This window comes from Hyperoodon ampullatus (assembly GCF_949752795.1).
Source record: "Hyperoodon ampullatus genome assembly, chromosome: 10".
NCBI lineage: Eukaryota > Metazoa > Chordata > Mammalia > Artiodactyla > Ziphiidae > Hyperoodon > Hyperoodon ampullatus.
This window is the reverse complement of record NC_136923.1, coordinates 7,708,682-7,731,095: the sequence shown is the minus strand read 5'-3', so window position 1 is coordinate 7,731,095 and position 22,414 is coordinate 7,708,682. Positions and strand designations below refer to the sequence as shown.

The 22,414-nt window shown below is 50.9% G+C and overlaps 2 protein-coding genes across 4 annotated transcripts; one reads left to right on the top strand and one right to left on the bottom strand.

The window, feature by feature from the left end:
- Window positions 1-191: 191 nt before the first annotated feature.
- On the top strand, window positions 192-7,643 carry CRELD1 (cysteine rich with EGF like domains 1; the record flags this gene model as incomplete). 3 transcript variants are annotated; one of them, XM_079712081.1, is made up of 10 exons in its annotated part: window positions 192-401; window positions 637-719; window positions 3,072-3,182; window positions 3,484-3,575; window positions 4,223-4,399; window positions 4,484-4,579; window positions 5,477-5,560; window positions 5,760-5,855; window positions 6,059-6,193; window positions 6,989-7,643. In XM_079712081.1, the coding sequence occupies 10 exons, from the start codon at window positions 192-194 to the stop codon at window positions 7,201-7,203; spliced, it is 1,299 nt and encodes a 432-aa protein (XP_079568207.1). In that variant the 3' UTR covers window positions 7,204-7,643. The 3 variants fall into 3 exon arrangements, with proteins under 3 accessions (XP_079568207.1, XP_079568208.1, XP_079568209.1); XM_079712082.1 differs by having other exon boundaries at window positions 228-401; window positions 6,995-7,643; XM_079712083.1 differs by lacking the exon at window positions 5,477-5,560 and having other exon boundaries at window positions 228-401.
- Window positions 7,644-8,563: 920 nt separating this feature from the next.
- On the bottom strand, window positions 8,564-14,988 carry PRRT3 (proline rich transmembrane protein 3; the record flags this gene model as incomplete). Its single annotated transcript, XM_079712463.1, has 4 exons — window positions 14,920-14,988; window positions 11,299-12,373; window positions 10,932-11,087; window positions 8,564-10,323 (listed from the first exon to the last, which is right to left on the bottom strand). Exons 2-4 carry the CDS (start codon window positions 12,314-12,316, stop codon window positions 8,564-8,566), a joined length of 2,934 nt encoding a protein of 977 aa, XP_079568589.1. The 5' UTR covers window positions 12,317-12,373; window positions 14,920-14,988.
- Between the last annotated feature and the right edge of the window lie 7,426 nt (window positions 14,989-22,414).

Below are 22,414 nucleotides of genomic sequence, written 5' to 3'. Positions count from 1 at the left end.
CGGTGACGAGGATAACTTGTTCCCGTCCAGGAATTGCAGAATAGGCTCCTTTCCCCAACTATCTCCCCTCCCTCTGCCTTACCCCAGTCTAGACCTTCTTTTCTTATAACACAGATCTGGGCTCCCAGACCCGCGGCACCTCAGAACCCACGCTTTTCTTTCCCACTTGGCTCCTCCAGCGAACCCTCCCCATGTCCTGTGTCTACAGGTCCCCAGCCTGGGAAAAGATGGCCCCACGGGCCCCGAGGGGCCTAGCCCCAGCTCTGCTCTGGGGCCTGAGCCTCTTCGTTGGCCTCCCAGGCCCGGTCTGGGTCCAGTTTTCTCCGCCTCCCAAGTCTTCTTCCCCCACTGAGCCCCATCCATGCCACACCTGCCGGGGACTGGTCGACAGTTTCAACAAGGTGGGTGCACCAGCAGTGTAAGAGGAGGGGGCTAGCTACTATAGCACAGGGGTTGAGAGCTGGGAGCTCTGGCATACAAGTCTGCTTAGACTCAAGTGTCCCAGCTTGGTTACTTACTGGTTGTATGGCCTTGGGTAGGTGACTCTCTGTGCCTCAGTTTCCTGGTCAGTGAAATATAAGTGCTAGAATGTGCCAGACACTGTACTTAGCTATTACTAGTTTTCTCCATTTCCAGGGCCTGGAGAGAACCATCCGGGATAACTTTGGAGGTGGAAACACTGCCTGGGAGGAAGAGAAGTTGTCCAAATACAAGGACAGGTAAGGAAGAGGCTGGAGGGGTGGATTTGTATATCGAACATCCCAATCTGTGCTCTGCTGGTGGAAGCCTAGAGACCCTTGGGGAGCACTTATTCAACAAATGTCACTGAATATCTATAGGAGAGCACTAAACAAGCCAAGCAGAATTCTTTCTTCAAGGAGCTTCTATTCTAGTAGAGGAAACAGTGAATAAGTAAGTAAATAATGTCTTATCAGGTGAAGAACAGTAAAGCAGAATGGTGGGAGGCATGGCATTCAAGGTATGACATTCGAACAGAGACCTGAGGTGCAGAAGCAAACTGTGCGACAGTCGGGGAAGGGTTTTAGACAGAGCGGGACTGAGCTTGGTGTATTTGATAAGTGGCTGGATTTGGAGTGAGCAGAAGGGAGAGTGGTGGAAGGTGAAGGCAGAGAGCCTTGAAGGCCACAGAAAGGCATTCAGAATTCGTTCTGCGTATAGCGGGAAGTCACTGGAAGGTTTGGAGCAGGAAAGTGATGTGGTATTATTTAGACCTATAAAAGATCACTTACACTAACAGACTATAGGGGGCCAAGGTGGAGGAGCAGGAAGACCAGTTGGGAGGCTAGTGCGCAGTCTAGGCGTGACGGTAGTAGTGGACCTGGTGAGAAGGGGTCAGATTCTGGGTATATTTTGCAGATAGACTGATAGGACATGATGATGGAATCATTATGGGGTGTGAGAGAAAAAGTAGAATAAAAGGTGCTCACTAGGTTTTGGGCCTGGTAACTGGGTGAATCGTGGGACTGTCTTCCGAGATGGGAGAAACGGGTCTGGGGGTGCCTGGAATCAGACGTTCTCATTGAACATCTTGGGCTGAGATGTCTGTTAAACAGTCAGGTAGAGTTAGATTTAGGGGTCAGGAGTTCAGGGTAGAAGTAGGCTGGAAACATGAATTTGACAGTTATCAGCCTATAGTCAGTGTATAAAGCCAGGGGACAAGATGAGATTTTATTGAGAGGAGAGGCCTGAGTCCTAGGCCCTCTAGCTTTTCAAAGTCAAACTGGAATTAGACCAGGTTGTCATTTCTGACCCTTTGTACCTTAGAGTCACCTCTCTGATCCTCAATTTCCTGATCTGTAAAAATGGGAGTATTAATGCCAATCCTATTTCATAGGATTGTGGTAAGGATTAAACTATGATACGTACTAGAAATAAAAGTTTCGTTATTACGTAACACTGGTCATTTTCCTTTCCCTCAGTGGGGCTTAGTTGCCTCATTTGGGAATGAGGGGATTGACCAAAATAACCTTAAGGACACGTCTAGCTCTATAATGGTTACTGTTTTCTTGTTTTGTTTTAAATCACCTCCTACATGCCAGGCACTGTGCCAGACCCTTTAAATATATAATATAATACATTTTATGTGTAAATGTATTTAAAAAATTTTTTTTATTGTGGTAAAATGCAATAACATAAAATTTGCCATTAGAGACATTTAGTATATTCAGGTTTTCCAACTATTGCCATTATCTAGTTCCAGACTGATTTCATCCCCTTCAAAAGAAACTCCATCCCTGTTGAGCAGTCACTCTTCATTCTTCCTCCTCCCAGCCCTTAGCAACCACTAATCTGTTTTCCATCTCTATGGATTTGCTGATTCTGTTGGAATGATATAATATGGCCTTTTAGGTCCGGCTTCTTTCACTTAGCATAACGTTTTCAAGGTTCGTCCATCTTGTAACAAATATCAGTACTTCATTCCTTTTTAAGGCTTAGTAATATTCCATTGTATGAATAGATCACATTTGTTTGTCTGTTTATCAGTTGATGGACCATTTGGCTACTGTGTATAGTATTGCTATGAACATTCGTGTACAAGTTTGAACACCTGTTTTGTATTTTCTTGGGTATGTATCCAGGAGTAGAATTACTGAGTCATGTGGTGATTCAATGTTTAATTTATGGAGGAACTGCCAAACTGTTTTCTACAGTGGCTGCACCGTTTTTCATTCCCACCTGCAATGTAGGAGGGTTCCAGTTTCTCTACATCCTTGCTAACACTTGTTAGATGATATATTTTTAACCACATCTACCCAGCAAGGGTATTATATTCTGTTGTACAGATACAGGGACTGAGCTATCTTCCAGCCAACCTACAGGAGAGCCATTGTCCCCATTTTACAGATGAGAAAACACGTTCAGGAGAGGTTAAGTTACTTGCCCAAGGTCACACCACTAGATTGGAACCCAGGTCTCCCCAAACCAATACCCCTTCCATTGTGGCCTCTGGCCTTTGACATTATCTGGCATGAGGTGGGGAGTGGGGAGATTGTAAAGAGGGTGGTGGGTGGGCTGGAGTGTGTTCCTACCACCAATCCCTGTCTGGACAGTGAGACCCGCCTGGTAGAGGTGCTCGAGGGCGTGTGCAGCAAGTCGGACTTCGATTGCCACCGCCTGCTGGAGCTGAGTGAGGAGCTGGTGGAGAGCTGGTGGTTTCACAAGTGAGTAGCGGGGGCCTTCCTGGGAGGGGCGCAGGCAGGGCCGGCTGGTAAAGCAGAGGGTGGCGAGCTAGGGGCTGTGTCCTCATTTAGCTCCTTCCTCCAAACCCAGGTGTGCTGAGGACTTGCTGGGGGTCCCAAGCTCTCATTCTGAGCTGCAGACTGCCCCTCTGTCGGACAGGGAAAGGGCAGCCTTATGGGTCTTACGCCCAGGATGGGCTGTATCACAGATCCTGTGGGAGGTTGCGGGAGACGGCAGCACCTCTGACACTGTCTCAGCCCCCTCACCATCCCTCCTCCTCAGGCAGCAGGAAGCCCCAGACCTCTTCCAGTGGCTCTGCTCAGATTCCCTGAAGCTCTGCTGCCCCTCAGGCACCTTTGGGCCCTCCTGCCTTCGTGAGTTTTTCAAGTTCCTCTTGGGGGATGGAAGGGGACTGCTGGGGCCAGGGATCCAGTCCTGGCTCGGCCCCTGGCTGGCTGTGTGAGCTCAGGCTCTCATATCACTTCTCTGGACCTCTGTTCTTGCCTGCCTCACAGGGCTGGTGAGATGAACAAATCCATGGGGAACGGCTCTGAAAAAGGATATGGGGTTAGACTGAGTCAGATGCGGCTGTGGTTTCTGTCATGTATTTAAGAAATGCCCCCCCTCACCAGGCATTTCCCATGTCTGGACTAAGGTGACCTTCCCAGGGACAGGCAGGTGCTGCTGAAGGCCCTGTTGTCACCACCTTTTTCTACACACAGTCCTGAGTCAGGAGCTGAACTTAACTACCAGCCCCTTTTAGAAAAATCTCAAAGCTGCAGATACAAAGAGCTAGCAACAAAGATGGTCAATTCAGTTTTTATAAAAGAAAAGATTTGTAAATAACCTAACTGTTCCACAATGGGGTGTTGGTTAAGTAAATTTCATACAGTTTCATGACAAAATATTATGATGTCGTTAAAATTGTTTCCTCTCCAAAAATGCTTACTAATACGGGGAAAATATTCTCTATGTACAAGGTTGTATTTACGATCCCACCCGGTTTGGTGTCTGCCCACAGCCTGTCCTGGGGGTGCGGAGCGGCCCTGCGGTGGCTACGGGCAGTGTGAAGGGGAAGGAACTCGAGGAGGCAGCGGGCACTGTGACTGCCAAGCCGGCTATGGGGGTGAGGCCTGTGGCCAGTGTGGCCTCGGCTACTTTGAGGCGGAGCGCAATGCCAGCCATCTGGTATGTTCGGGTAGGTAGCCAAGAGGCGTGGCTTTGGGCAGGGGCGTGTGGGGTACCTGCCTGCCCACCCTCATACTTCCCCCATTCCACCCAGCTTGTTTTGGCCCCTGTGCCCGCTGCTCAGGACCTGAGGAATCAAACTGTTTACAGTGCAAGAAGGGCTGGGCCCTGCATCACCTCAAGTGTGTAGGTGAGTGGGACCCTGCCCTAGGTCTGGAGGGGTGGGCAAGGTCTTGGGCTTGGTCCCCCATCAACACACACATCTCTAGGCTAGACCAGTCCAGTCCCCATCTTCATAGAGATAGCAGCCTGGTTGGGAAGGCAGAAAAGTAACCAGGCACTTACAGTATAGACTGATCGTTGTACAGTGAGAAATGTCTCTCTTCCAATTCAGTGGTAGTGGGGAATCAGGGAAGCCTTCTTGGAGGAGGTGTCACTTGGGTCAAGTCTCGAAAATTGAAGAAGGGTTAACCCGGGGAATGAGCATACTGAACTTGGGGTCAGGAAACCTGTGTCTGAGACGAGGGTAAAGGCTAAGCTGCTGTAACAGAAAGATCCCCAAAGACTGTGGGTTAATGAATTTAGAGGTTTATTTTCATCTCATATCACAGTCTGGAAGCCAGTGGTCCAGGCTGGTGGAAAAGCTCTGCTTGTCTTAGTCATTAAAGACCTAGATTCATTCTGTCTTACTGGACAGTCATCCCCTTGGGTGTTGAGGCTGGATCACGGGCACCTCTATGTATCATGACCTGGTATTCAGGAAGTGCGAAAGAGAAGAAAGTGCACGGAGGATCCAGGTCTGTTGTATTAAGGCCAAGTGAAAAGCGGAGCACATCACTTCTGTTTACAACATGTTGGCCAGAACTGAATCACAAGGCCACACTTAGCTGCAAGGTAGATTGAAAAACACAGTCTCTAGCTGGACAGCCCTGAGTCCAGCTGCACCTCTGCATCTGTGTTGGTGGACAGCCTGCAGTATCAGCCACACTGTTTAAGCCTGGGCAAGTCCATTCCCAACAACCCTGGCCTCGGCTTCCCTGTTAGTGAAATAGGGATTGAAATCCCCACCCTGCTGGCCTCTTTGCAGACATTGATGAGTGTGGCACAGAGCGAGCCAGCTGTGGAGCCGACCAGTTCTGCGTGAACACGGAGGGCTCCTATGAGTGCCGAGGTAACTGTCCGCTCCTGCGGGGGAGGGGTGTGGGGAGGGTAGGAGGAACTGCTCCACGCCTTTCCCCAAAAACTGCCGCGTTCCCAGGTGCTGGCACCGCCGCCCCCCACCCCCCACCCGCCCTAGGCCTCTTCTGGAGCAGGGCTTCCCCCAGGCCTACGGGCAGCTTGCACCCTTGTCTGTCCTCTCCCTTCTCCAGACTGTGCCAAGGCCTGCCTGGGCTGCATGGGGGCAGGGCCTGGCCGCTGTAAGAAGTGTAGCCCTGGCTACCAGCAGGTGGGCTCCAAGTGTCTCGGTGAGTGTCCTGCCACCTGGGAGCGCCTCGTCCACCATGAATTGACAGGGGCCGAAATGTGGACGGGGCGTGGGAAGGAAGGGTGGAATGTTGCCTGGGTCAGCACAGAGCGGGTGTCAGGATGTGAGTGAGACCGGAGTCAGGGGTGCTGCCTGTGGGACCCTGGCGGTTAGGGCTCTGACCTCTCCTTGGCCTCCGTCAAGACGTGGACGAGTGTGAGATCGCGGTGTGTCCAGGAGAGAACGAGCGATGCGAGAACACCGAGGGCAGTTACCGCTGTGTCTGTGCTGAGGGCTACGAACAGGTTGAGGGCGTCTGTGTGAAGGAGCAGATCCCAGGTGAGCCCCAGCTCGGCCCCAGAAACCGGGGGAGGGGAGGTCCTCATGCAGGGGGAGGGCAGGCAAACCCGTCCTCCAGGCAGCTGCAGGCCCTGGCCCACCTGCACTGCCACCCAGCCCTCATGAGGCTGCACTGGGACCCGCACCCCACCTCTGACCACCAGGGTGGCTTTTGGTGGCTTCACATCTCCCAGGGTACAAAGGAAACCGGACTTGGCGTCAAATCATTCTGTGTCCCCTGAGCCTCTTTCTTCATCCGCCCTTGCCCCGCCTGAGGGCTGTTGTAGGCCGTGGGGGTGATGAGATGAAGGACAATCACAGTGATAACAGTAGTGACCACTTCCACAGTTCCTGTGTGTCACACGCTGTTCCAGATATATTGCATGTATTAACTTGTTTCACCCCTAAAACAAATCCAGTGCTGTAGCTATTATTCTCATCCCCATCTTGCATAGTGGAAGCAGGGACGCAGAGAGATGAAAAAACTTGTCCAGGGCCCCATGGCAAGCAGGTGGCAGAGCTGGGTGTCACATCCAGGCACTCTGGCTCTGCAGCGGGGCTAGTACACATGCTCTGACCCAACTCTCCCACATGGCCTTGGGCAAACCTCTTCACCTCTCTGTGCCTCCGTTTCCCATCTAGTAAGACAGGGATAATAAATGCCCGTCTTGGAGTTGTGCTCAGCAGTAAATGACACTGTGTGCTGGCGTGCCAGGCAGGCGTGTGGCAGTGATGATCAGGTGTGTGGGAGGCTCCAGGAACAGGGTATGAGTGACGGGCGCTTCTCTTGCCCAGAGTCAGCAGGCTTCTTCTCGGAGATGACAGAGGACGAGCTGGTGGTGCTGCAGCAGATGTTCTTTGGTGTCATCATCTGTGCACTGGCCACGCTGGCCGCCAAGGGTGACTTGGTCTTCACCGCCATCTTCATTGGGGCTGTGGCAGCCATGACCGGCTACTGGTTGTCAGAGCGCAGTGACCGTGTGCTGGAGGGCTTCATCAGGGGCAGATAATCCCTGCCACACCTGCAGCGTCTCCTCCTGCCCAGGCTGCCCCCAAGGTCGGGACTCTCCCACCTGGACATTTGAGGCACGTGCTTTGTTTTTGAGTGTGGTAAGCACCCTCTACCCACCTTACGGAGCAGCCCAGACACCTGAGCCTGGGCAGGCGAGGCCCTTGGGTGAAAAAGCCCTATAGGTGGGTGCCGTGAGATCTTGGCCTTGGGGCACTGGTCAGGGTTCACAGTGTTGTGAATTTTTTTTAAAAAGTGTCTCCTCGTTGTGGCTGCTAGTGAGCTTTGGCCCCTGCCCAGGATGCGGGGGGGGGGGTGTCCCTTCACAGCCCCCTCCCGCCAGCTGCATGCTGTCAGCTCCTGTTCTCTCCTCACCCCCTTGCTCCTTAGCCACTGATTTATTTATTCATCTCAGGAAATAAAGAAAGGTCTTGGGAAATGGAGGAGCTTGTCTTACTACCTGCCCCCACCCACCATGGGTTGGCCTAAGCTACCGAGCGCCCCTCCACCCTTGGGGAAGTTTCCTAAAACCCTGGGAAACTGGGGGCTGTCCTGATGGAGGAGCAGTAGGAGGAGGACAAAGGAGAGGGTTGGCCCTGAAGTAGCGGTAAGAGAAGGGAGATGGAGGAACCAGGCTTAGGAGTGGAACTTTCTCAGTTCAGTACCAGCTGGCATTTGCCAAAGGACCCTGACACATGACTTTCATCTCTGAACTTCACTCTTCTCATCTATAAAATGGGCATGATAACACTTCCCACTCAGGCTTAATGTGAGAATTAAGGTGATGGATGTGAAAAGCTGAAGACAGTGTACAGCAGATAGATGTTCCATGAAATATTGATAGCCATTATTTCTAGAGCCTCCAAGGGTTGAGGGTCCTTTCCTTTGGAAGTCCTCCCCTCCGCAATAAACACAGGACTTGGAATCACTGGGGGTGGGCGTCTCCTCTAAACAGGATCCTGGCATGGCCGGAGGGAGGCGTGAGCCAAGTCCTAAGGGTTTATTTCTTTGGCACAAAGACGACAGTCTGGACAGTCAAGCCTCATCTTCACACTGGAGAGTCTGGATGGGATGTTAGGGCACCTGGACCCTGTTCCCCATTCCCAAATACGTGCATGTCCACCCTGTATTCCGCATAAGTCATGGCCTCTGTGCAAAATACCCGCTGAAAAATAGAGATATTTAAAAAAACAAAAATCTGGGGGTGGGGGTGGGTTCGTGTCCGGCTGTCTCCGGAGGCTGCAATCAGTCGGGGCCCAGGAATACTCCCGGAATATTTTTCAAATGCTCAGCATCCCAGAAGGTCATGCCGCGGTAGGGTCATCGAGGGCGGGGCCCTGGTCCTGAGTTTCTGGACCCCCTCAGAGCTCGATGGTGTCACTGGAGGCGCTGCGGGAGTCCCCGGGCTTGCAGCGAGCCTGGATCCCATTCTGGGGCTCCCCGGGCCGGGCGGGACCCAGGGCAGGAGCTGGGGCCGACAGTAGCTGCACTGTGCTGGGCAGCTCATCCAGGGGCAGACTGTCCATTGACGACAGCCCGTGGCGCCAGGGGTTCCAGCTGATCTTGAGCGAGCCCCGTGAGAAGCTGTCCACGGAGCTGCCGGAAGGCGCCCCGTCAGGCCCATCCACTACATGTGGTGGGACCGGGCCGCGCACGCGCACGTCGCTGAGCGACCGGCTGCGGCCACGGAGGAGCGAAGAGCCTGCGCCGTCTAGCTCGGCGTCGGGGTGGCTGCCCCGGCGCGGCCGCAGCGCGCCCCCGGGCGGCGGGGAGGCCAGGCCACGGAGGCCGCAGCGCTGGAAGATGCTGTCTTGCACCAAGTGCTCTCGGAAGAGCGCGGCGTCGATGCTGCGGCTCAGGTTGATGGGTGATGGCGGCCGCAGGTCCAGCTCGCTCATCGATGGCGCCGGCCCCATGCTGCTGCGGGACAGTCCCGGGCCACCCAGGGGACCGCGGCCCAGCGACGCAGCCGAACCCCAGGCGCCTGAACAGGGCGTGGCTGGAGGCCCACCCTCCGCCGGGTTGCGGATGAGGCTCTTGCTAATGTCCAGGGTACCTGCGCCGACGCTGCTGGGCCCCGCGTAGCAGTTGTTGGGCCTCTCGGGCACCTCGCTCTTGCTGGAGGGCGCAGGGCACGCCAGGCGCAGCAGCTTAGCCCAGCAGGCGTGCTCTGTGGGCGGCCTGGGCCGCGCGGCGGCCAGAGCGGCCAGCGCCAGGGTGAGCGCCCACGTCAGCTCCAGCAGGCGCAGCCAGAAGTGGACGCCCCACCAGGCCCACGAGAAGTGGCCCACCCGGCCGGGGCCCGGGTACAGCCAGAGCGCGGCCGCCAGCTGCAAGCCACTGGCCAGAAGCCCCAGCGCGCCCGCCACGGCCAGCAGCCTCGGGCCCGGGCTGGCATCCCAGCCCCTCGGCCCTTCCAGCAGGCGGCGACGGCACAGGCAGAGCGTGCCCAGAGCCACGGACGCGCCCCAGGCGCACGATAAGCCCTGAGCCAGGAGGTTGAGCGCAGGCCTCGCCGACAGCAGGTCTGTGGCGAGCAGCCCCAAGCCGTGCGCCAACGCCAGCGCTCCCAGGAGGAGCGGGTTCTGCAACTGCTGTGGAAGCCCCGCGCCCAGGCCGAGCAGGGTCAGGGCCGCCAGCGCGGTGAGTAGCAAGGGAAAGGGCAGATTGTAGAGCACCAGGCCGGCGCGTAAACCCAGTCGTGCCTGCGAGCCATAGGGGTCGGTGAGCATGTAGGCGGACCGCAGCCCCGACGCCACCAGCACCAACACCGCTGCCACCAGTGCCAACCGGGGCCCCGCAGGGGCGGCTGCCAGCGAGGCCAGTGCCAGCAACGCAGGCAGCAGGAAGAGCACCCCGACCCCGTAGACGTGCAGCTCCCAGGAAAAGCTCAGCACCCGCCGCAGGGGACCCCAGCGCAGGGGGGGTGAGGTGGCGTTGGCTGGGGGGCTGGAGGCTGGGACTGATGCCACGGAGCTGGTGGAGGGCTCCGGAGGGGGTGGCTGGCCCAGGGCACGCTGCGTGGTGACCCGAATGAGGCCCCGGCGTGACGTCGAGGGGGCCTGGACAGGGGGCGCTGGGGGATGGCTTTGGGGGCGCCCCGGCCACTCCTCGGCTTCATCTGCAACAATAACAATATTAAAATAGCCCTTTGAAAAGTACTTTTGATTTTCCATCATCCTCCGGTGTGGTGAGCAAGTTACTTAACTTTTCTAAGCACATCTGTAAAATGGGGATGGTAACAGCACCCCTCCTCACTGGGTTGTGGTGAGGATTAAATGTTTAGCACAGTCCCCAACACCCAATAAGTGTTAAATGGATGTGACCTATCATTTTAATTAACATTCCAGCAGCTCTCAACGGGGACTGCATATTAGAATCACCTGGAGATCAACTCAGTCAGAATTCCTTGTGCTGGGGCCTGGGCACTGGAATTTTTTAAAAGCTCCTCTGGTGAACTGTGGGAGTTGGAGAATCACTGCACTAAATATACCCATGTATACTTAAGAATTTATATTTAAGAATTTGCTAGCCCCCAAAGTGCAAATGACTTCTCCCAGAGTACCCAGTGAGTAGTAGTTTATTATCCTAAGTTGTTTGAAGTTGTTGGCCATTTCCTTTAAGGAGATGTTTGTCACCATTCACTCCCCACCCCTTGCATATATACCTCACACAAGTTCTTAGGTGTTAGAGTACCCGATCTCCCCAACCCCTGAGCCATGCCCTCACCTGGCTGCAGGGCTCCCACAGGGCTCTCTGTTCCGTTTGCAGTTGGGCCAGGGTCCGAAGGGCCAGGGATGAGGGACTTGGGGGTACCTGGGGCCTCCACTGCTCCTCTCACCCGCTGGGGGGAGATGGGGTCTGCTCCATTCATTGCTGCTATCTCTGAAATAACAAAAGCAGTCATTGCTTTGCCTGACCCTTCAGCGTTCCCCAAAATCTAATCCCCCAGGAGGGAGGCACAATCACCCTCATTTGCCAGAATGAGGAAAGCAGGACCCAGAGGGACCAGAGGTCACACAGAAACTGGGGCATCGAGCTGCCCTAGAACACAGCCCGTCCCAGCCCTGTTCAGCACCCTCACTTTGATACCCACCTGGCTTGGGCTGCCCATTAGGAGTCTCTGAGGCTGGGAGACCTGAGGGCTGGGGTCCTGATGAGCCCCTAACATCAGGGAGGTCAGTCTGTGTGGGTGAGGGACTTGGAATACTGACTTCCCAGGTCTCCCCACCTCCAGCCTTCTTGGGGAGCTCCATGGGCAGCTCCTCAGCAGGAGGAAGGCTTCTGGCCAGTGCCACGTCTGGCTGGGACCCAGGCTCCTGAGAGGATGCCACCTCAGCTGGTGATACTGAGCCAACATCAGGGGCTGCTGGATCCTGCTGAGTGAAGAGGGGGCCTTGAGCTGCCTCCTGGAAGTCCTCCTCACTCCCACCCTGTTCTTTCAGCCCTGGCCTCATGATAGTGCCTGGGTGTGGCGTAAGAGTGTGGGGAGGGCCCTTGTGGTGCCAGGGGGATGTCTCTGAGACCCCGATCTTGGCTTTGGCCACAAGACCCTCATCTCTAGGTGGCCGCTGTCCCACTTGGCTTCCAGGCCGCCCTGGGGTGGGAGGAACCGTGGCTAGCCCGAGTTGGAGTCTGGGAGTTGTGGGGATGAAAGTGAGATGGGGGGTGCCCACTGGATAGGGGGCTGGTGCTTCTTGCTCCATAGACTCCTGTGATTCAGGAGGTCCTGTCCAGCCCTGAAAAATTGGCCCTCGAGCCACCTGGAGGTCATCAGTTACTGAGAGTCCTTCTCTCTGCACCCCATGGGATGCTTTAGGTCCATGCAGGGCTGGGCCAAGGGAGTCTGTGGGCCTCTCAGGCATCTCCTCGGCAGGGACCTGGGGGACATTGGAGTCCCAGGGGCTCTCGTCTCTGGGCTTCTCCCAGAAGAAGTCAAAGGCCTGGGGCTCTGTGCCAGCAGGGCCCTTGGGGTGGGCTCCTGGGATCAAGTGTGGTTCCAAGTCCTCAAGTGGCCTGGGAAGGCCCCGGCCCAGGGCAGATCCAGCCCCCAGGGACAGCAGCAGCAACAGCAGCAGGAGGCCATACACACAGCCCCAGGGGCTGGGAGCCATGGTCCGCTCTGATGCCTGGGCCTGGAGCCCTCAGCTTCCAATCTTCACGGGATGAGCCTAAAAAATGGAGAGGGGGATGGCATGAGATGGGTCTCCCATGGCTGCCCCAAGGAAGCTGGTGGGAAAGAAAGGAAGAATCCTCCTCCTCTACCCGCCCCTTCCTCTTCAACCTCTTCATGCTGCCCAGAGTGACCTTTTAAAACTGCATCTCTGGTCATGCCACTTGCCCTAATTCAAAACCTTCAATGGCTCCCCATCGCCCTCAGGAGAGAATATAAGCTCCTCTCCTGGCCTTCCAAGGCCACACCAGGATGCTCACCTCACCCTCAACACCCGCGGAACTGCCTGACGGCCCATGCCTTTGCTGCTGCTCTTCCCTCAGGCTGGAATGCCCTCTCCCTTCTCCTTCACTTGCTGAAATCCTATTCTTTTTTTTTTTTTTTTTTTTTAATCCTATTCTTGAGGGCCCAGGTCAAATATCAGAGAGGTGGAGAGGGAGAGAAATACACCCGTGCCTTTGAGGAGGGACCTGGGTTTCAATCCCAGTTTCACCATTTCCTGGGTGCGTTACTTTTCCCCTCTGCATCATGGTTTTCCCATCAGTAAAATGGGTATAATAATAGTACCTAACTCAAAGGGGCTCTTATAAGACATAACAAAACACAGGATGGGCCAGGCCCATAATTGGAGCTTAATAAGCATTAGAGCCCTTTTACTTTTCCTTTTTTCCAGAAAGCTTTCGTTCCCACCAGCCCCCTTAACTATGTCAACAAATAATTGGAGGACATACTATGTGCCAAACCTTGGGGATAAAGCAGTGAACAAGATTGACAAGATACCTGCCCTCATGGAGCTGGTGTTGTAGGTAAGAGACAATGAATAATTTCAAATGAGGTGAGCTATGGAGAACGTAAAACAGGGTTAAGAGATAGAAGGAGGGGGGGCTACTTTACACAGGAGTGCTAGAAAGGCCACTGAGGTGATATTTCAGCTAAATGCTGAATGGGAAGAAGGAGTCAGCCATTTGATGATATCCAGAAAAAGCATCTGGAGGAGGGAACAGAAAGTGCAGAGGCCCTTCAGCAGGAATGAGGAGCACAGCAGATGCAGGAGAAAGCAGCAGAGGGAGATGAAATCCGGAAGGTGGGCCTTTCTCAAAAGCCACGAAAAGGCACCTGCATTTTATTCTAAGTGTCCCAGGAAGCCAATGGAGAGGTTAAGCATGGGAGTCATGAGATCTGAGAAGTGTTTTAAAAGGGGGAGAGAGGCCAGTGCAGAAATCCAGGTAGGATAGGATGGTGGCTTGTTTCAGCTTGAGTATTTCTTTCCCTGACACTCTCTCCACCCCTTCCTGTCACACCAGTCACATAGTATAATAATCTCCTCTCTCCCCCACCCTCCTGGGGCTTCTCAAGGGCTGCGTCTGCGTCTTTTATTTCTTGTCTCCAGCCACTGCATATGCCTGGCCCAGGTGGCTATTCCCTTATGGTGCCGCTTCCTGAGAGTCCCTAATGGAGCCGGGAGGCAAGACGGGACCCCACGGCCAGGAGAGGGGGCCAGCGCCTGTGAGAGCCAGTGCCCCGGTGTGTTTAGGGGCAGAGGCCCTGTTCCCTTCCTTTCTGGGAAACAGTAGTGCTCAAAGATCCTTGGTGGCTCACAGACACCTTGAGAAGCCGCAGAAAACTCCAGGTGGTCTCCCCAGGGAAGTGTCCAGGTTCACCAAAGCTTGTGGGTAATTTTAGGGGGAATCAAAGACCCCTTAAACCCATTCCCCCATCTGCCTCATTAGCTCGTTTATCAAACATTCACTGAGCTCACGCTCTGCTCCTGGCCCAGGCTAGGTGCTGGGGACCCAAAGAGAAGCCTCAGTTCCAGTGTGGGGAGTGGTGGTGAGCTGAGGGGGAAGGACTGGAAGGCCACTAACACAGGCACTGGTTAATAATAGTACTCCTGTGTTGAGCTCTTACCCACTTAGGCTCCTGTGCTAAGCTTAGCTGCTTGTCCTCGATTTTATCCACCCCTCCCTAAACAAGCTGGTGTGGGTATACCCATTTCATAGGGGAAGAAAGCAAGGTTCAGGGAGGTTGAGCAACTCGCCCAAGGTCACAGAGACTGCAAATGGCCACACTAGGGGCTGTGAAACCCGCATTGGCTCATTTTACACAGGGGGTCCGGAAAGCTTTGCAGGGGAGGAGACAGCAGAGTTGGGCCTTTAGTGATAAGCATCTACCATCTGCTCACCACCCGCAAGCCAAGAGATGTAGTCATCTCTGGATGGGGAGGGGGCTGCACAGTCCTGGTTTCCTGCTGCTGAAGAGATTTTTTTGGGGGGGGGGCTGTTCTCCCTCCCTCAGGGACTGGGAAGAGGCCGGCCTGGGGGCAAGGCGAGGGCCGCCGCAGGGCAGCCTCCAGGAGCTGGTCCATCTCGAGTTACCTCTCCTTTTCCTCCATCTCCTCTCCCCTGGCTCCGCGCCTTCCCGCAGTGTCCCGGGTGGGGGGTGCACGCTGGTGCAGGCCCTGCCGCTCGCACCTGAGAGGGGGGATGCAGGCCATGCTCCCTGCCTGGGCCCCGCCATCACCCCCTCCCTAGTCCAGCTCCTCACCTGGGCGCCGAGCTGGCAGCCCCCGCGTTCACCTTGCGCGCGTCCCTGAAGCCGCTTGCCGCGCCGCATCCTCCGAGATGCTCAGACTTGGCTAACAGAGCCCGGCGCTGCCGATGACGGAGCCCGCCCACAGGAGCGCCATCCCCGCTTAACCCTTTCCCCTTAGGGGTGGACTCTTCTCCCAGTCCTGACCACCCCTCTCTGAGAGATTCTCAGGGCTAAGAAGGGAACTGAGGTCACCTCCGAGGGATGTAGAAATCACTTCCACCGCGTCCCCGAAAAAGGGGCAGCCAACCTCTGTTTGCATACCTCCTGGGACGGGGAGCTCACTTCCTTAATGTCTCTAGACCTATATCCTTATAGGGCTACATACATACTACATACGGACCTACAGGTAAATCCTACCTACAGCTTGATGTGTATCCTTCAGCTTTTTCAAGGCACAGCCATATATACTTTTTAAATAGAAAAGAGATCATACTGTACATGTCGTTCTGTAACTTGCCTTTTTCCCCTTCACTTTGCAATATATCCTGTACATTTTCCATGTACATTTCTACAGATCTATCCCATTTCTTGTATTCAGTGTTGAGAACTGCAGCATATGATCAGCCTGTCATTTTTATTTATCTGGTTCATGAGGTTGGACATGTAGATTGTTTCTAGCCTTTTGCTAGCAGGAATCATGAGGCAGGGACCTTCTCGCATAGACATCTTTGTGCACATGCACTAGTGTACCTGTCAGATAATTTCCTCCCTGAGGCATGGTTAGGTCAGTGGGTCTGCACATTTTCAGGTCTGTCTGTCAAAATGCTCCAGGTCCCTCTTTGGACAGCTCCTGATGTACTAAATCTCCACCATTAGGCTCAATGCATTAAGAGGAATCCACACAAGGAATACATGTGGTCATTAAATATGTAGAATCTTTAATGGCATGGAGACATGTCCAGAGTAGGTTGTTGTTTATTTATTTAAATTTCAGTCATTTGAATTATAAAAGTAATATGTGCTGATTGTCCCAATTCAAGCAACATAGAAATGTTCAAAGAACACATGAACTGTCTTATCCTTGGTCTCTCCAACTCTGCCCCGCAGATATACCTATTGTTAACACCATTCTGTTTTCTTTGCATCATATAAAATATATATGTGCATGCATTTCTACAAAAATGGGATCATACTATGCCCATTATTCTATAACTTTGTTTTGCCTTAAGCAGATATATGTTGGAAGCATTTCAAAGGCAATACATACTAGCTCCACCCTTTCTTTCAATTAGCTGCCCAGTATTATATGATGTGGATGTACCGTTAGTTTCGCAAATATTCCCAGTATTTCCCTACTGATAAGTAATCAGGTGGTTGACAGCTTTTTTTTTCCTCCTAGAAACAATACTGCAGTAAGCATCCTTACACGCTAATATATACATCATTAATGCTGATACTTTAAATTCTCTCAGATAAGTATTTGTGTGATCCCATTTTTGTTAATATCTGTCAATCAATCAATCAATCATCTATCCTATCCCTAAATATTAGAAGGTAAATAGTGGGTGATGTGATTTTTATCTAATTTTGCTTTTCTGTTTACCCATGTTTAATACAATCATGTATTTCTTTTGTGATCAGAGATAAGAATGATAAATATCATTTTAAAAAGAAAGAAAGATCCTTCCTAGGTTTGAGCTGAAATCTCTCTCCCAGTGTTTTCCTACCTGCGTCTCTCACAGAAGAGCAATACTCAGCCATTAGTTGTGTCTGACATGTTGCAGTTTGAAGGGTGTTCAGTCCCTAGTAGCTGATCAACGGTGGAGCCCGAATCCAGCTTTTCTGACTCTGGGAGAGGGTTCGGGCTTTTCCCATTTCACCATGTCATCTGACCAGCTTTACTGTTTTTCTTGTGGGAACCCCTTCAGGATTGTAAAGTCATCTCTCATTTCTCTAGAATTTTCTCCTTCCAGGCCAAACGCTCCCAGTTCTTTTAGTCTTTTCTCGAAGGACAGGGTTCTGGGATTTCACCATTGTGACATCTCTCCTCTGTTTCCTTTTTACCGGGTCAAGATGTCCTCTTTAAAGTATAACTCTTGGAACTGAACCCAGTTGAGAATAAAGCTGAACTTTCACCTCCCCTTTCCTAGATTCTACTCCTCTATTAATATGACCTCACCCTAAAGTAATGTTTCTGGCAGCCACATCACTTTATTGTCCAATATTGACTAGGTCTTCCTCATCTTGTTGTGTGCATTTGGTCTCTTGACCCTCACTGTAGGATGCTACATTTATTTGTTGTTTATTTTATCTTGTTAGATCTAGCCAGTTGTTCTGATCTTGTGGGAAGTTATCTAGATCCTGATTCTATATGTAATAGATACTTGGCATTTTTTGGCATTGTCCAAGATCTCTCTTCCTGACAGTATCCTAATTTCCTTTGAGGGACCTCTGTCTTTTCCCCTGTGGGCAGTCTTGGTGGGAGGACAGTTCTAGGGGCCACTACAGAAGCTGCGGGGTCCAGGTCCCTCTTCTCAGTGCCTCCTGTGAACTCTCTAATGAGTCTCCTTAGAGATGTCGAGATTCCCTCAGCAGGCTTGGAGCTGGCTTGGTTCCCTTCCTCAGTTTCCCCCGAGGAGGGCAGGGTGTGTGTGCGTGGACCACCCATTCGTGCCCCTGCAGAGTCTCACCACCTTGAGAGTGCCCATCCCCCCAATCCAGGCAGGATCCTTTGGCTGCTCCCTGGATACCTCTTTGGAGCCAGGAGCCCCAATCCCATTGTGTTTCCAAACCATGGATTGGTAGGGCTTTTGAGATCACACACAAAGGCAAGGGATATTATGATCCCTTTAGCCAGAGGCCAAGACGAAAGCTGATCCAATGGAAAGAGGAGACTGACTGGGGGTGGAGGTGAATGTAAGTGGGGAGCATGGGGTGCCAGGTGTAGGTGGGGAGTATCCTGACTCTCAAAGGAGCTCCTAGCATCATTCTGGAGACTCTGGGACAGCAAGAATGGGCAGGGGATGATTCCAAGCTTATGGGGGATGGTCAGTAGCTCTGTTTACCAAGTGCTTAGTCTGCCAGGAGCTGTGCCACACACCGTACATGCATTATTCTTTTTAATTCCTGACAGCAACCCTATATATTATTATGCTCTCTGTATTACAGCCAGCAAGTCCAAGCTCAGAGAGGTGCAGTAATTTGTCCAAGGACACACAGCAAATAAGAAGCCAAACCATAAGAGCCAGTGATCTTAAGAGTGATGACACCATCCTGCCTCTCTGGAGGCATCTCAGAGAGAGAAGCGGAGATGAAAAACCCAGGCCTTCCAGGTGGCTCAAACTGTGCTAAGAGTTGGAGTCTGAAAATAGGCCTCCAACTGGGATCTCTGTTGAAAGGACAGCAAACCACCAGCGTTGGGAGTTGTTGGGAGCTCCTACCCTAGAGTACCTGGGAAGCTCCCAAGGAAAGGGAGAGAGAAGGAAAAGGCAAAGGTGAGTGACAGCAATGATGAAGTCTCCTGCTTAGACAGGACAATTGGCTGGCATTTCTGTTCTGGCTGGTAGCTCTGGAGGGCAGGAGCAGAGGGACAAAAAAGGCAGCACCGGGGTGGGGGGTGGCGGGTGCGGTGGGGCGTGGGCGAGATGCTGTCGCCTGGAGGACATTCTTTGTGTTCTGCCGGCTGTCCTATCTCTGAGGGCAGGAACAATTATACCCTTTCACTCAACTGGCCAAATTAAGCCTCAAGGGTTCCTGCAGTCTTAACTCATTTCTTCTCAGATTTTAGCCTCCACAGATACCAACTAAACGAACCCAGTCTTTTAAAAAAACATATTTTTTTGTTGTTAATAAGTCTGATTATCCAGTACACACTTTAAAATCAACTGTTCCTTATTTCATTCCCTCTCACTCCCAATTCCCTTCAACTCTTTCTGGTTATTTCTGATTATTCCTTCTGGTTTTTATATGTTTTTTCTAAGCGTCAGATTTATACTGCTAATGTTAATTTTTTTTTTCAGTTTTAGATTCTACCTATTGACTACTACAAAGGAACGTGAAGATTTAGCTCTCGTACTACCTTCCACATTTTTCTGCGCTGCTTTTGTTTATATCGTTAAGTCTGCATTTACAATACGAGAACCACGAAACAAATTATTCAGGCTGAGTCAGGAGTGTACTGTGTTTATAATTCCTTTGCTAGATCTTCTGTTTTTCCTGGGGTAAGTGTTGCTTGGTTTTTTACTTGCTTAATTTTCTACGCATCTATCACTAATTCATCTATCTATCGTTAATTCCCCTTAATCTTTCCTTGAATAACAAAATAATCTAAAGATTTGGTTTCCCATCCAGATAAGAATACTTTCAAAAAGACTCACAGACTTCTGTAACAAATACGTGGTTTCTTCAACAAATAAACAGCTTGAAAAAAAGCAGGGGGAGGGGAAAATGTTATAAAAGAGACTTAAGAGACATAGCAGTCAAATGCCACGTGTGGGCCTTGTTGGGATCCTCATCCAAACAAACCAACTGCACAGAGGCGTTTTAAGATACCTGGGGGTAATCTGAACATTGATTGGTCCTTAGCATAGACTAAAGAATAAACATGTTTGGACTAGGTGAATAATGGCGTAGTGGGTCGTGTTTTAAAAATTCCTTATCTGTTAGAGCTACTTACTAAAATATTTATGTGTGAAATGATATCGTATCTAAGATTTACTTTTAAAACACTCCAGGCAAAAAAGCGGGTTTGGAAGATACACGAAATACTGGCAGAATGTTGAGAATTATTCATTATCAGTGGAGGGAGATGGGTACGTCCTTATACTATCATCTCCACTCTTGTGTATGGTTGAAATTTTCCATAATAAGAACTTTTAAATGAAAAAGAAATTCACAAAGAAATGGAAGAAAGGAAAAGATTGCACAGGGTTGGCTATGCATTTTGTGAGCTGGTTGCTCACAAAAATAAATTTAATAAAACATTTTATGTAGTGGGTACTAGCCCACTTTGGAGGGGCAGGGATACAGAACTCAGGTTTCTGAAGCCCACTGACCTTCCCAGGCTGCCCCAGAGCCCGGGAGATGGGGAGGTGGGACCAAGGTGAGAGCAGGGTCAGCAGGAGGGGTGGCAGGGCAGGGGGTTAAAGCACAGGAGAGGCTCAGGGACATGCTGGCAGACCCCTGACACCCCTCTGCACCCAGCAGTCGCATATGTCTCCTCGATGCCCTCCTTCTGCAGCCTGGATAGTCTACAAGAGCCTCTCGTAGCCATGACCATGAGAGATCTTGATGTCAGCTGCCAAGGGCTTATGATCCCCCTGTCCTGCTTAACAGTGATGTAATTCACATGACGTAAAATCCACCTATTTAAGGTGTACTATTCAGTGGGCTTTATTATATTCACAGAGTTGTGCAGCTGTCATTACAATTTTATTTTTTATTTATTTCAGTTAAAAATTTATTTATTTATTTATTTTTGGCTGTGTTGGATCTGCGTTGCTGTGCGTGGGTTTTCTCTAGTTGTGGCGAGCGGGGGCTACTCTTTGTTGTGGGGTGAGGGCCTCTCATTGCAGTGGCTTCTCTTTGCTGCAGAGCACAGGCTCTAGGTGCGTGGGCTTCATCAGTTGTGGCACGCAGGCTCAGCAGTTGTGGGTCACAGGCTCTAGAGTGCAGGCTCAGTAGCTGTGGTGCACGGGCTTAGTTGCTCCACGGCATGTGGGATCTTCCCAGACCAGGGCTTCAAGCCGTGTCCCCTGCATTGGCAGGCAGATTCTTAACCATTGCGCCACCAGGGAAGTCCCTATCACCACAATTTTAGAACATTTTCTTCTTTATTATATTTTTTATTATTGAAGTATAATTGACTTACAATGTTGTTAGTTTCAGGTGTACAGCACAGTGATTCAGATATATATATATGTATATATAAACACACACACATATATATACACATATATTCTTTTTCAGATTCTTTTCCCTAACAGGTTATTATAAAATATTGAGTATAGTTCCCTGTTCTGTACAGTAGTTCCTTGTCAGTTATCTGTTTTGTATATAGTCGTGTGTATCTGTTAATCCCAAACTCCTAATTTATCCCCCACCCCCTTCCCCTTTGGTAACCATAAGTTTATTTTCTATGTCTGTAGGTCTATTTCTATTTTGTGAATAAGTTCATTTGTACCTTTTAAAAAATTTATTTATTCATTTTATTTATTTATGGCCATGCCATGCAGCATGCGGGATCTTAGTTTCCTGACCAGGGATAGAACCCATGTGCCCTCCATTGGGAGCATGGAATCTTAACCACTGGACCGCCAGGGAAGTCCCTGTACCTTTTTTTTTTTTTAGATTCCACATATAAGTGATAGCATATATTTGTCTTTCTCTTATCTGGCTTACTTTACTTAGTACTGTATGATAATCTCTAGGTCCATCCATGTTGCTGCAAATGGCATTATTTCATTCTTTTTTCATGGCTGAGTAATATTCCATTGTATATATATAACACATCTTTTTTATCCATTCATCTGTCGATGGACATTTAGGTTGCTTCCATGTCTTGGCTATTGTAAATAGTGCTGCAGTGAACATTGGGGTACATGTATTTTTTGTGAATTATAGTTTTTTCCGGGTATATACCCAGGAGTGTGATTGCAGGATCGTATGGTGACTCTAGTTTTAGTTTTTTAAGGAACCTCCGTACTGTTCTCCATAGTGGTTATACCAATTTACATTCCCACCAGAACATTTTCATTACCCCCAAAAGAAACCCGTACCCATTAGCAATCACTCCCCATTTTCCTCCTTGCAAGCCCTGGCAACCACTAATCTATCTTTTGACCCTATGGATTTGCCCATTCTGGACATTTCATAAAAAATAGGATTGTATATGTGATCTTTTGTGATTGTCTTCTTCATTTAGTTCCACACTTCGTCGCATCATAGGTTGTATCAGAACTTCATCCTATTACTGAATAATATTCCATTGTATGGATATACCGTATTTTATATACCTATTCATCAGTTGATGGACATCTGGGTTGTTTCCACTTTTTGGCTATTGTGAATAATGCTGCTGTGAGCGATGGTGTACAAGTTTTTGTGTGGACGTATGTTCTCATTTCTCTTGGGATATCTATCTAGGAGTGGATCATATGGAAACTTTGTTTAAGCTTTTGAGGAACTGCCAGACTGTTTTCCAAAGTGGCTGCAGATCTCCTTTTGGCAGATGGGGAGATGGAGGCCCAGAGAGGGGAAGTGTCTTATGCAAAGCCACACACTGAATCAGAGCAAGAAAGGAGGAGCTAATCATCTAAATGGGCTCAACTCCACCCCACTATGACCTCACTACCGTCTCACTCTCCACTTCTACCCCATCCATTCCTTTCCCTGCCCAGTAGCAAATCCTTTCCCATCAGTCCCTCCCAAAGGCTCCTGAAGCCACATCAAGATCAAGTTCGTGTCTGAGTGGTGACTTACAGGCTGCCATCTGGTCTTGCCTTTGCTT